At 42.1% G+C, this 13,648-nt stretch overlaps 1 protein-coding gene across 2 annotated transcripts in view; it reads right to left on the bottom strand.

Annotated features, from left to right (window-relative positions):
* plcb1l (phospholipase C beta 1-like) overlaps window positions 1-13,009 on the bottom strand; it is a 119,165-nt gene extending 106,156 nt beyond the window's left edge. For both annotated transcript variants that reach the window (XM_028604520.1, XM_028604522.1), the window contains exons 1-2: window positions 12,662-13,009; window positions 7,591-7,668 (exon numbers count right to left, since the gene is read on the bottom strand). In XM_028604520.1, coding sequence (XP_028460321.1) covers window positions 7,591-7,668; window positions 12,662-12,760 — 177 coding nt within the window. In that variant the 5' untranslated portion in view covers window positions 12,761-13,009. The remainder of the gene's footprint in view (window positions 1-7,590; window positions 7,669-12,661) is intronic.
* Window positions 13,010-13,648: the final 639 nt, after the last annotated feature.

Genomic DNA, 13,648 nt, shown 5'->3' with positions numbered 1-13,648 from the left:
CAATAGAAAATATGTGGCATGACAAGTCGGTTTTAGTACAGATAATTAATCTATCAAAATGACAGTCAGTAGTGCTGCGTGTGTGTCAGTACCTTATCAAGTCCAATATTTCAGCAAGTTTAGCAACGTCCTCTGCTGTTCCCGATAGCACAAAGTAACTACTAGACATTTGACCCAGAGCTCATCAGAAGTCTTTAGTCACTTTAGCCCTTTTCACATATGAATTCCAAACTATGTCTGAGGAATTAGGTCCCCCCCTGGCTGTTTTCATATATGTAACACACAACAGGAGATTTTCAGATGCGTTCTTACTTAGTGGAAATACTCTGTTGGATTTAGACGAGGGGTGGCGCTGGGTAGAGTGTGCAGCAGACAGGACATGACGCAGATCACACTGCGTCACAGAGCTGTTTATAAGTTGGCCATAAACAAACAAGTCTCTTGCCGTTCCTTCAATTTGTCTGACAATTTCGGCGTCGGCCCTTCCCGACAGAAGTTCCTATCGTCTCTCCAGTTAGACATTTTTGTTGCCGTCTCCATATAAATCACCCTCCTTCTTCACCCTGGTTTATTGTTTTCTTCCTGTTGTACATGAGCATGAAACGTCATCAACACGCCCACTCACTTGCTGTGAATCTTCACACTGTTGGCTTACACAGATTTTGTACTAGGGAGCTGGCAGGGTAAAGAGGGGTTCCAACTGATTAGCACATTTGACTTTTGTGACCTGAATACTATCCATCATTTGGTGGCTGGTTAGCCCAGTAGGTAGAGTGGGCGCACATATGCAGAGGTTTATTCCTCTATGCTGAGGGTCCAGGGTTTGAGTCCGACCTGTGACAGTTTTCCTGCATGTCTTCCCCCCTCTCTCTCCCCTTTCATGTCTCAGCTTTCCTATTGAATAAAGGCAGAAATGCCCAAAAAATAAATAAATAAAAATACTGTCCATCATTTGGCAAACAACAAGACTTTGCCAGTTTGTGTGACTACAGTGCAGCTCTGGCCTGAATAAGCTGTTTCTATGAGAAAACACAGCCAAAATGTAACTAAAATGACAGGTGTATCTGCAGACTGATCATTTTTCTGAAGACCACCACGATTAAACTCATGCAATCTGATATAGAATATAATTTTCTGGATTCAATACTGTGATGGATCCCACTGGGAGTAGCTAACTTGTGGCTGAATAGGCATGTCTAATTGATATTCAACAATGTAAAGGTATAATGATGAGAGTAATTGATTGAAGGGCTGGGCCATATGGAAGAAAGATGAGCAACAGGAGATGAATGCACTTAACACAGAATGAAACATAACTAACTACCACTGTAAAAATGTCACTGTACTAAAATAAGAAGAAAGCCGCAAATTTGATAATTATGGATTATTAAAAGGATTTATTAAAATGTCTGCAAAGTTTCCAACCCAATCATTAATGCTAAGTCACACATGTTAGGTGGGTTGAGCTGGCTGCTTTTAAAAATGGTATACAGTAGCAATTTTACATCAGTCCCTTGAGGGATGGGTTAAATGCAGAGAATGAATTTTGCTACATGTATGTGTATGTGACAAATAAAGTACCTTTACCTTACCTTTACCTTTTAGCACAGGTCCAATCTCCTAAAAGCCAGCCTAAATGATCTCACCAAAATGCTAATGTGGCATGAAAGTGACTTGTTAAGTAACGGGGGCATGAGATAAGTCATTTTGTACTTCATGATCTTCTTGTTCTTCTTTTCTCTCGGTTTTTCTGTCTGTCTCTGTTTCTCACTATTGGTTCAGATAAAATTGTGCCTGTGTGCCAGGCTACAACTTGGTAGAGGTCACAATTCACTTTCAGGAGATTGGCTGCAGATTTATGCCTTGTCTTTCACAACTATATAGTGCTGACAGAGGTGAAGGAGCAGCAGTCTCAGTAATCACAGAAAATTGCTGCGTTGGTGGAAACAGATGTGTAAACTCCACTATGATGGAGTGGAGAGAATAGGGTGTGTGTGTGTGTGTGTGTGTGTGTGTGTGTGTGTGTGTGTGTGTGTGTGTTTGCACATCCGAGTGTGTAATATCTAATACAGTCTAAACCCAAAACAGCCTTACTCATGCTCGGGATTAGGTCAATTATGAGGTTCATTCGGAAATACCCCACACACACCAGCTGCCAAGTGGGGAGTCTGGTTTTGGCCCGGGGTTAACTGTCTTTCACCTCTGAACATCATTTAATGCCATATGCTGAGTGCTTGTCTAGTGAATGTCCCGAAATTGGCACACTGCTAAAACACATATCTCCCAGAAGAAAGCATTTAACCTTGTATTATAACTACAGCCTGCTCGGGAGAGCACACACAAACATAAACACAAACACACACACACACACACACACACACACACACACACACACACACACAGCCTGCTCAGGAGAGCACACACAAACACAAACACAAACACACACACACACACACACACACACACACACACACACAAGAAAACAATGATATCTGTTTCAAAATGGCAAAATTCACGAGAATATGAGTGGATACCAAATGAGAATGTGACATTTACAAGGTGTGTGCTGTTGCATGGCAACCATGGCAACTAAACCAAAAGACTGTTCATTTGACTGAGTCAGTCCACCTCTCAGTGTTGAATAGCTCCTCCCCCTGAAAGTCAGGCTCAACCAACAGGAGCAGAAATTATTTTTAACCTACGAAAGAAGCACCTGTTCATGGTTGGACATTACAGGAATGTTGGTCTGCGAGTGTAAGTGCCTACACGTGTGACTGCGTGTGGGTGAATGGGTGTATAGAGCCGGGTGCTGGTACGCAGCACAAACGGGTGCTGGTACGTGTGCACGTTTGTTCATGGAACTGTAACTGGTATGTGTAAAGTACCATAATCAACCATAGTGGAGGGTAAAAACTAACTTAGTGACTTGTGTCATTAAAAAAATGGTTTGTGTCAAGTGACTCAGAGGCACAAGGTGACAGTTTTTCTTAAGGCTATGTCTGTTTGTCATTTCTGAGCAAAGTATTTGTGAGTAGAAGCCAAACAATCATATTTTCAAAATAGCACCGGTACACATTTGCTAATCGGTCAACAACACAATTTAACAAAGCAATGTAATTGCCCATTTCAAAGTCACTGAAGTAAAACTCCAAATGGGAGTGTTATTGCGAAGCGCTGAACAAGGAAGTATATTCAAGTTCCCCGTTCTTAAGTGGTGTGTACTTTTTCTCGAATAAGGGAAAGCAGCAAAGCTTATTTAACAACTAAGGAAATTGTGTCAACTTTTAAATTTACGACACCGTGGTTAATGTATATCTAATGTACGATGGAAATATGTTGACAAAAGGTCACGACGTGGTATTCATTTACTTTGAGTTTACACATGTTTGTGTTTTGCTACTCATGTTATTGTTACTGACATTATTATCACAAGCAACATCACTGTCAGCAACCGTCATCGTGATTGTTGTCAGATCTCTATCTGTGAAAGGGTTTTGAACATTGTGTGTGTGTGTGTGTGTGTGTGTGTGTGTGTGTGTGTGTGTATACAAAATAGCGGGTCTTTCAACGTGAAGGAGAGAGCAGACAGAAACACAAAAAGCCAGCCAAATGGACTCTGAACCAAACACATACAAACATGAGAGAGAGTTATGACTGCAGGAGTTTACATAGCAGTGCCCTGTTTAAAAATCCAGCAGTGTGCAGACATGGAGTTCACGTCACACTAGAATCCACACAGTTTGCACCTGTTTTATCCACAGAGGAAAGGAAGAGATTGTGCAGTACACTTCAACTATATCAGACTGTATTAACTATCTTCAACAAGAGTGGCATTTTTCAAGCTCCTGTTTTGGCAAACGCCCCACAAGTGGAGGGAGGGAAGCAAAAAAATCAAAAAAATCTAAATCAAATTAAGCTTATCTCTGAATCAAGGGTGTCTTAGCTCGTCTCCTGGGCTGCTGCCATCGTTAAGTCCCCTCGATTACCCTGACAGACTCAATCAAGAATCAATAAAAGTATCTTATTGCATTTTCTGACATTTCTACCGTAGAATACTTTGTGTTTATAGTTGAGGCCATATTGTCAGCACGACTTACTCTGACTGCAACAAAGGCATCAAGATGAAACTCGAGGAATCCTTGAGTCTTGAGTCATCAAGTGAAAGGCTAGCCAGGAGGAAAAGGCTAAGAACATCACGCCTTAAACAGATCTGACATTGAGTCTTCGCTGCCGTCAAAACTAAACTTTGCCGTTCTGACCTTAAAACATGGCTGAAATCCACTGCTGGATCAGACTCTGAGTGAAAAAGACAAACCTCTGTATTAGCAGAAATGTCCTTCTATCACCCGTCCCCTCTCTCTGTCTCAGTGTCACACACATGCCAACATACTGTTTACAAAGTCACTGATTTGCAAGTCACAAGTAAGTCTCAAGTCTCTATTATAAGGTCCTAAGTCCTAAAGTTTGTCGGAGTCCTTATGGAATTAGCAACGTTAAGCTAATTTTACTGTTGGCCAATCAACAATGATAGGCCACTTAGGTTAGACATTGCCGAGGCTATTTTGCAGAGGCACCTTAGCTCTGTCCGGCGATTGTGATTGGTTTAAAGAAATGCCAATAAACCAGAGCATGTTTTTCTTCCCCCAACTCTTTCCCCCTTTCCAGTCTGTCCACTGTCACTATATATTAAAGGGAAAAGCCCCCCCAAAAAATAATCTTTAAAAAAAAAAAAGCTCCGTGGCATTAAAGTCAAGGTCGAGCTGCAAGTCTCTTTTCCCATTTTGTCAAGTAAAATCGAAAGTAATGAGATTCATGACTTGAGTCTGACGAGAACCCAAATCATATGACTCGAGTCGACAAGGCTGACACACAATAGTAATACAATTGTATTTTAGACAGCATGAGTCAATACATAATTTGAACTAAAATACATTAATTAAATAAAAAGTATGATTTGAATCCTGTTTCGAGGGGCCTCCAGTATATAGTAAAAACTGTATCCATCACGTGTGTGTTGAAAGTGAGCACAGTAGGCACACTGGGTACAGTTCTGCTGTGCTTCTGAAGAATCTGAGGAATGCTTATACTCTGCAGGCCATTAGGCTGGGTCTCTAACAAACACACACACACACACACACACACACAACAACTGGACGCAGCATCGCAGCCTGTTTAAATTGGTCTGCTGAACAGATGTGCAATACCATCATGAATAAACGTGAGCGAAAAATACAAGCGAGACATATTTTCAACACATACAACACACACGTTTGTGTGTCAACTGTGGCACTGAGGAATATAGCGGTGCCTTTCTTTATGCCCTAATAGAGTTTTGTCTGTGCGGCGCTTGGTATCAATTTGAGTTATTATGTGTGCGACAGGACTGCTCTCACCGCTGAGAGACAGAACAGACACCCACACACGTACACGCACACACACACAAAAGCCTCATCATTCAAAATCCTCGCCTTATGACGGAGGCACAGGAAATAATGACAAATTGATGCCAAGCAGCCTCTCTCAATTCTCTTATTGGAGAATCACGCTTATTGACCACAGACACACATTTTCCTCACAAACAAGCAAGCAAGACATAAAAAGTGCTCCTCTGTCTGGCTCTCTCTTTCCAGACAGGGAAGTCTTTCCTCATCAATTGTTGAGTAGAACTGTATACACCCTGAAGACATCCCCTCTTTTTCCACATAAAGTGTATTCATTTACAGGTTGCCAACATAATAGGATCCTTTCTTTGTTGATGTTTGTATGTGTATGGAGGTGTGTGTGTGTGTGTGTGTTCAGAGGTAAAGCCTCGGTCAGCACTCCTGTCTGTGCTCTGGTACGGCTGCAATGAAATGCCCTCATCTTGGCAAACATAAAATCAATGGTAGCTATTAATTAGTCTACCTCTAACTGCCTTTGCTGATACAGTCATACACACAAATAGAACAGGAACACATTACGCCTGTTGAGCTGTTTGGAGGCGGATTGTATTTTAAAGAATAGAGGCGCGGATAGGCTGACTTGTACAGAAAGTGTAAATAAAATAAAAAATAAAAACATAAACAACAACTTGACCAAACTGGAATAGCCTCTGCAAATTATGTATACACTTTCAAGGTTAAATTGAGAGGAAGTGCTTTTTAAGGTTACTGAGTCAGATATGGTCTGGTATCTTACATTTTCACAATCTTGTTCCTGGTTATTATGAAAGCCTTTGCCATAATTGGGGAGGAGAAAAAGAAAAAAAAACACAATGCACTATGGAATAATCTCACAGGTGTCAAGTTTAGCACTGCAGGTGCACCAGTTCAGATCTCAGTGTTTTTTTCCAGCACTGCTCTTTAACTGGCTTAAGTCAAAATGGATGGTGAGAACCTCCCTACCTGGTGTGCTAACTGTTCTAAGATAATGAATAAAAGATGGGTCAGTGTCACCAAGCAAACATTCAAAAATGGCTACCAAGACAAGCCAGTTGAAAGCCAACCGAACAGTAAAACATGTCAAACTCAAACCTGTCTGCTACCGATACTTCAAATAATCTTAAATGTAATATGATCATTTTTACAACTGGAACGCCTAACATGGCCACCACAGAATTCTAATAGTGTTGCCATGGTAATGAGTACATGACAATGTTGGATAGCTTCAACCAGTCATCTGTGAACAAATGATGCCTTTGCTGTGGTAATACACCAGCTCCTCAAGCATGAAGCACTGTAACATTCCATCACAACACAATTCAAGTACTTACAGAAATCAATTTTCTGACAGCTGAGCCACATTGTGAGGCAGGATTATATTGTATATAGTTAGTAAACACAATCCATTCCATTTGGGTTTTTTTTTTCAATTGTGCCTGCGGATGCACATTCAATTGACGCTCTATCTTCTGCTGAAACCTGTTCAGATTCATGCCAAACAAAACAAGAAGGGCAGGCTGTTTTCACTTTCACTGCAGACGACAAAAGAAAACAGAGTACTTTGGTGGACAGTGGACACCAAAGCTTCTTATACTTAAATTGAGTCTGGGCTTTGCTCACAAAGAGCATTCTGGCCGACAATGGCACTGCGGAAAACGCAGCTTCCTCATTCATTTGAATGAGATTACTGCGTTGGCACATCAGGGGCTCCAGGCACAGAGGGCTCCGGGGAAAATACAACAAAATAAGAACAGCAAAAAAGTTCAGCATTTTGGCTTTACTTCTACCACCATGCAATGCAAACTATTAGACAATGCACTGCATTGGCCAATCAGATATGCGTAAGCACACAGTCCAGGTGGAATACCTCGAATTGGGTACCTCTTAGCATTATGCTAATTTGATGTTTAACATTTCAAAAGTGAGATGGAAAAAAAAACAATTACTGTCTTGCTGCTGTGATAACTTTGAATAAATCTGGGCTCAAAGACATGTAAACTGTATCTTGCAGTGAAATATCTTCAAATTTGGTTTGACTTTCATCTTTGATGTTAATGCGTCCTAAGAATTAAAAAGTTGGGACTGCAAAAAAGTTTCATGTGAGCGTTACAGGTGCAAGCTTGAAGGCTCCGCAGATCCAAAACAGTTGAGTAGGCGTGCAATGTCTCACCTTGTTCTGGTCGGTCCAATACAAGAAGTAACCTTTGGGGTCGACTGCTAGAGTCACCGGGGTCACAGTGGTAGAATCCTGGAGGAAAACAAAGAAAAGGACATCTGGAGTCAATGTGTGTGTGTCTGCTTACGTCTGTTTATCCCTGTCTGAGTCTGTGTTTTATAAGAGTGCATGCTTTTGTGAGCATGGCAGAGTATTCTCTTGGCAAACCAATTAACTGAATTCTCAGGATCAAAGCCTAGTTCTTGTAATACCACATGCAAACTAGAATCTGAAATGACATTAAAAGTGCCGTTTATGTTGTAAGCAGGCACCCAATCATTTCTTTCTAGGGTACTTTCCCCACCATGAACTGGCATCACCAAACATGACCAAGGAGCCTGGTATGTGTGTGTGTGTGTGTGTGTGTGTGTTCCTTTGAGACTCTTACAATCATAAACATCAGGTTGTTTCACAGCTGATGTTTCCATTTTCCCCTCTTGTAACAGACAAATGCTTTCCCACAGTTTCACACACGGACGGCTCCAAGCCTCACACACCCACACACGCACAGTTTGACCCTGAGGCATACATGGCAACGGCATATTATTTGGATGTGTCTATAAAAAGAAAGAGCCTTTGCTTCTTCTTTTTTCCTGTGTCCACAGCGGCCGTGGTTCAGCACAACAGTAGCGTATTGTCCCCCTCAATCAGCCATGGCTGTGAGATCACAGAGATGGAAACCGCATTTGCCGCACAGAGCAAGATAATCTTCAAAGTGTCTTCAGGAGGCTTCTAATGATGTTCCTATCACAGCATTGGGAGACATAACGAATGGTCTGCATCTCCTACCCGCTTGGCATATTTGGGTGCGACCCTATGTGACTTGCAGTGTCGGATATCATGAAAAGGGTTGAGCTGGGGAGCTAGTAGACACCAGAGTAGTCTGTGTTGATGTGTAGCCGAGTATTAGTACTCTGAAATCATTTCATATCGTCTAAATACGTCAATCCCAGTTTAGGGAACCTGGCACATGTGCTCCATGATAGACCAATAGTGAAATCTACCCCTTTATGAACCCATTACAAAATTGAAAAAGAGAAAGAGAATGAAAAAAATAAAAAGGGAATTGAGCAGAAAGTCAACAAGCGACTAATTGGATGCTGGATTTGGTAAGCTGCCGCATCAAATGCATACAGTGATGTTTTCTATGGCAACCATCATTCCGGTAAAATTTAGAGACTCGAGAGGAAACGTTTTGGTTCTGTTCACATGATTGCACAATCTTTGCGGGCTTGGTTGTATGACAAAACACGCAGCTCATACAAGTACCACTGAATGCATGCAGCATACCCACATACAGTGTTTACAGAAAAAGGCCTCATGCTCGCAGTTCTTGGATACAGCATCTAAGAATCAACTGCAGACCCATATCTCTGGTCGCCATATGAGTTTAAATCCAATGTCTTCAATTTAATTTTTACAGATAAATATCTCTTTCCAATTCTCCATGAAGACATCACTTACTCCAAGAAAACTCTATAAAATAATAACGAGTTGGATCAGTAATTTCTACAGTAGACCAATAAACCAAGTCAAGAATTCACTCATGGGGCAAGATGTGGCGATTGATGGATTGTCTTTGGTCAGAGAGAAAAACAAAACATGGCTTGAGAGCACTGGGAATCTGCCTAATGATGTGAGAGAAGTCATTTTCACCCGCTTCTTTCTTAATGTCCTAACTCACCATGGCCACCATTACCAACACATTAAGCCATTATTGACTCTTAGCGACGATTTCCTCATGGGTCTGCACATTTACGAGAAAAAAAAAACACATTTATTTAGAACATTCAGAATAATTTGCTGAGATAAATACCTCCGCAGTAGTGCTGCTCATGCTTTATTATTGTCATTTGAGTGACTTGCGAAAGTAAAAACACACTTAAGGAACCGATCCCAGGCAGGAGACATTGCCTGTTAGTAGAGTTGGTACCGTTAGCTATCAACTGAGGAGGTTTGTTCGAGAGGTGATTTGAGCGCAGCATATTTCTGTTTTGTATGCTATTGACATATTCTACTACTTTTAAGGGATTTTAGGCTCCCCCATGGAGCTTGACAATATCTCATTTAACACGCACCAGACCAAAGTGGCCTGCTACAAACATTAACTTATAAAAAAATTCTGTTTACATGGACCCAGCATCATCTTTCCAGTCACTGTCAGTCATCTTAAGGTGTCTACACACCAACCAGACGACCGACCCTCGGCTGAAAAGCCAGTCGAGATGATCAGTCTCCCCGTGTTGGTCCAAAAAGTGCCACAGAACACACCAAAAAGACGAGAGGAGACGAGACGTAATACATCTCTATACCAGCAGGCGGCGCTAATCTGTATTGTTGCCCAAGAAATGAAAACCGGCAGCTGATTGGACGAACGCATCACATGGGTTTGTTTTCTCCGGAAATTCAAAGCCAGACTGTCATGGCGGCCGTTCAGAATACGATCTCATATTGTACTAAAATAGTTCACTGAAACATGTTTCTGAAAACATTTTAAGCGAGAAATAGGCCGTGCGGTTGCTGAATCTGTCTTCATTTCAGCTCAACAAAGGTCAGTTTAAAAGATTTTCGTCAGATTTTGAGAGACTCAAGTCACCTCATTCCGTTCCCCATTTCCGGGTGAGTCCCGACTGCCCTGCCGGCGGCTGAACATGTCAGGTCGGCCAAAATGAACGCCGACAGCCCCCCAGACGGACGACGGCACGGGACACACCGAACAGATTGGCGTCACTGACCTTGCCAGACTGTCTAACGGCCGATAATCGGCAAAGTGTGTCCTGGCTATAGATATATCTTTAAGGTCCTTTTCTGGATGTCCGCCTATCCTCCACTTAACAGACAGCCCCATTACGGGCACCTATTGGTGCTGAATGTACCATTTGAACTGACTGACAAATAATAATACAACCCAGGCAGTGTTTAAAACCACAACTAGACATGTCATGAGCCACAGCAGCAGCAGCAAGCTGTCTGCAAGTGGCAGCAACAAGGTGCGTACGGGAGGGAGGTTGGGGAGGTCTGGGACTATCTCACAAACATTTCGAGAGGTTTTCTGATTGCTCTTCTATTCTTTTTCAACAGTCCACGACCAGGCGGTGTGTGCTGAGGTCTGCAGTGCTTCAGACAGTCTGCTCTCGAAAACTCATGGCTGTTGTTCATTGCCATCCTTACACAATAAACCAAACTTAACACATTTTCTGCCTCCACAGAACGTCAGCAGTGAGACAAAATCTGTAATTTTGTAATCCATTTTGCTCATACGATATTGAAATATTAGAATTTCTTGTTCAATTTCCTTTGAAAGAGGTTAGAGTGGAGCCCAACATCAAAAGCCGAGATAAAAAAGAAAATGATTTAATTCAATCCTTTTTTTCCACTGACAATCTATTATAGCTTTATTACTTTCGGTCTGTCTCGGTATTCCTCTGTGATTCTTTCCATGAAATAATACGGAGAGGAACGAGGAAGGAAGGAAGGAAGGAGTGCATGGGAAAATAAGCAGTATCTGTGCATATGTCTGTGTTTGAGGGTGTATGTTTTCACAGGAAAAGGCCTGATGGGCATTTGGTTCTGGAGATAGGCCCACATGTACAAACTACAGTACACAAACACGGCTGTTAGGGGAAACCGATTCACACCCCTTCTCACAACATACCAACCAGAGAGCTGAAGGGCTGAAGACTCATTAGTAACTACTAGTTAAGGAAATACTCAAATTCTCTTATCTGTGTGTAAGATTGATAACTGACAGAGTGGTAGGTTTGCAAGTGTGCATAATTTCCTCTCCACCATCTGTACGGACAACATTCACACTCTTATAACACTCATGCCATCTGCGCTGTGCTTGAATCACCTGAGCGGATTATTCCACCGTGTATGTGTGAGGATGATCGTAGCACAGTTTATTACCAACACCTGAATGCCTATGCTTATCTAAATGTACGATTTACATTATTTATTGAGATTTGATTCTTCTTTAATAAATACTTTCACACAAGACTATAACAACAGTTCCAGGCGGGCACATCACTCTGCATTTTCAGAAAAAGGAAAAGAGCAACCGGTTTTACCGAATGAAAGTAATCATGACTGTGCTCATATTCAAATGATCATAGAGTTAAGATATACAAAGGTTTGGAGAAGCCAGAGGAATGTGTGCAGCTATTCATATGAGATGGGCTGCAAAAACATGTGAAACAAATATTACAGAAAGTCCCATTAAGAATATAGAGATATACTGTTGTGACTGCATAGGAGGTGAAAACAACAAATAATAAGGTCACTCAGTTGAAATTCAGTTTTAAGTGCAACAGCTAGGTTCATTCTCTACACGGGGTTATTAGAGGGATGTGGTGATTTGGGGTTTGGGGAAGGTGCAGTGCGTCATAGCGGTCTGTTAACGCTACTACTGTTGTGTTATTGCCGGCTACTCAGCAGCAGCGTGCAATCAATTTTAATCAAGGTCATTTCACTACAGCTATATAGCCAGTAGTATGGATGAAAACAAAGCCCGATCGTTATTTAACTCTTGCTTGTTGGTTCCGCTGCGATCCGCGCATTGAGCCCCGATACACTTATTAATTGTTCATTTATAAAAATGTGTTTTAGTGAACGGGGGAGGGGTTAGCTTTATTCACATATTTAATTACTTTAATAAGCAGAGCACATTCTCACAAACAAGCGCGCGCGCACGCGCGAACACACACACACACACACACACACACACACACACACACACACACACACACACACACACACACACACACACACATCTCGTAAATTGGGAACTGTAAAGCACATGTCAGTAGACAGGTTATTTCTGCTGCATTTCTTTATACAAGTAACCAGCAAGCCAAATGCAGGCAGTGCAGTCTCCTCTGATAATTAAAGCTGTTGGCTACTGTTGCATGAGTAGCCTATAGATTGTGTAATACATTCTATATGCATGCATACAAAGCGTGCAGAAAACACCAGCCAGTGGAAAAAAGCAAAAGACTCACTGCCGGTCTCTCTCGCCATTACTTACATCATCCCATTTCACAAATTTGGTGCCCCTTCTTAGGCTCTCGGGCACGGACACTGGCTTGAGCTGCAGCGCATGAACTCCAGGCTGTGCCCCTGCCATTGCCTCATCTACTCTTCTCGACGCACGGCAGGGGTAGAAATCAGTCACTTCACTCTCTTCTACTCTTACGTCTCTTCCTCTTCTTTTGTAATCTGCTTAAAAGCCGGCTGACTTCACTACTGCTGCCAGCAGTATGTCATGCCCGCATTGACGGCGGCGGTGGCGCGTCTTGGCTTTGGAGAGCTGTATGGAGGCGGACGAAGGCGCAGCGGACCGGGGCCACTAACTGACTGAATGACTGACGGAGTCTGACTGAGCGACATGCGGCTAAAGCATACACGAGGAGAGAAAGGGAGAGAAAGAGGGAGGGAGAGAGAGAAGGAGGGGGGATCTGAATAAGTTACACGTCTGGTTTCAAATTGTACAAGTCAATGCATGTACAGGATCGATGCTTGAAGGGATCTAGCGCCTCCGTGCGACCGAGGCAAGATGATGGTGAGATGTGGAACAAAGCTCAATTTTACAGTCTATGATGAGAAGCCAAGGGTGTGAAAAACTCAGAAAAGCAAGACAAAAGCAAGTGCATGCAACGCTGATCTTTGGTTATTGCTGGTTTGGGAAATCATTATTCATGCATTCTGTAATACAGTATTGCAAGGTACTATTTTTTTCCTTGGGAGATGAACAATAGAATTTTGTTTGGGTGCTATTATCATGCTATCCTCACATGTACATTGTGATATACACTGTAGAATGGAATTAGAAACATCTCATCATGATTTATCCTTTGGGTGCATAAGACCATTAGTCATTTGTTCCTTGAGTTGGGACAGTTTTTAGGCAAAAACCAGTGGTTAAAATCAGCTGACTCACATGGAATGGATGTTTATGTGGATATGGCGTTTATATTTGGCACCTATCGACTCTCACCTTGTAACTCCCCAAAAG

Source organism: Perca flavescens, chromosome 18 (genome assembly GCF_004354835.1).
Source record: "Perca flavescens isolate YP-PL-M2 chromosome 18, PFLA_1.0, whole genome shotgun sequence".
Classification (NCBI taxonomy): Eukaryota; Metazoa; Chordata; class Actinopteri; order Perciformes; family Percidae; genus Perca; species Perca flavescens.
The sequence above is the reverse complement of the archived record's forward strand: the minus strand, read 5'-3'. Positions and strand labels throughout refer to the sequence as shown.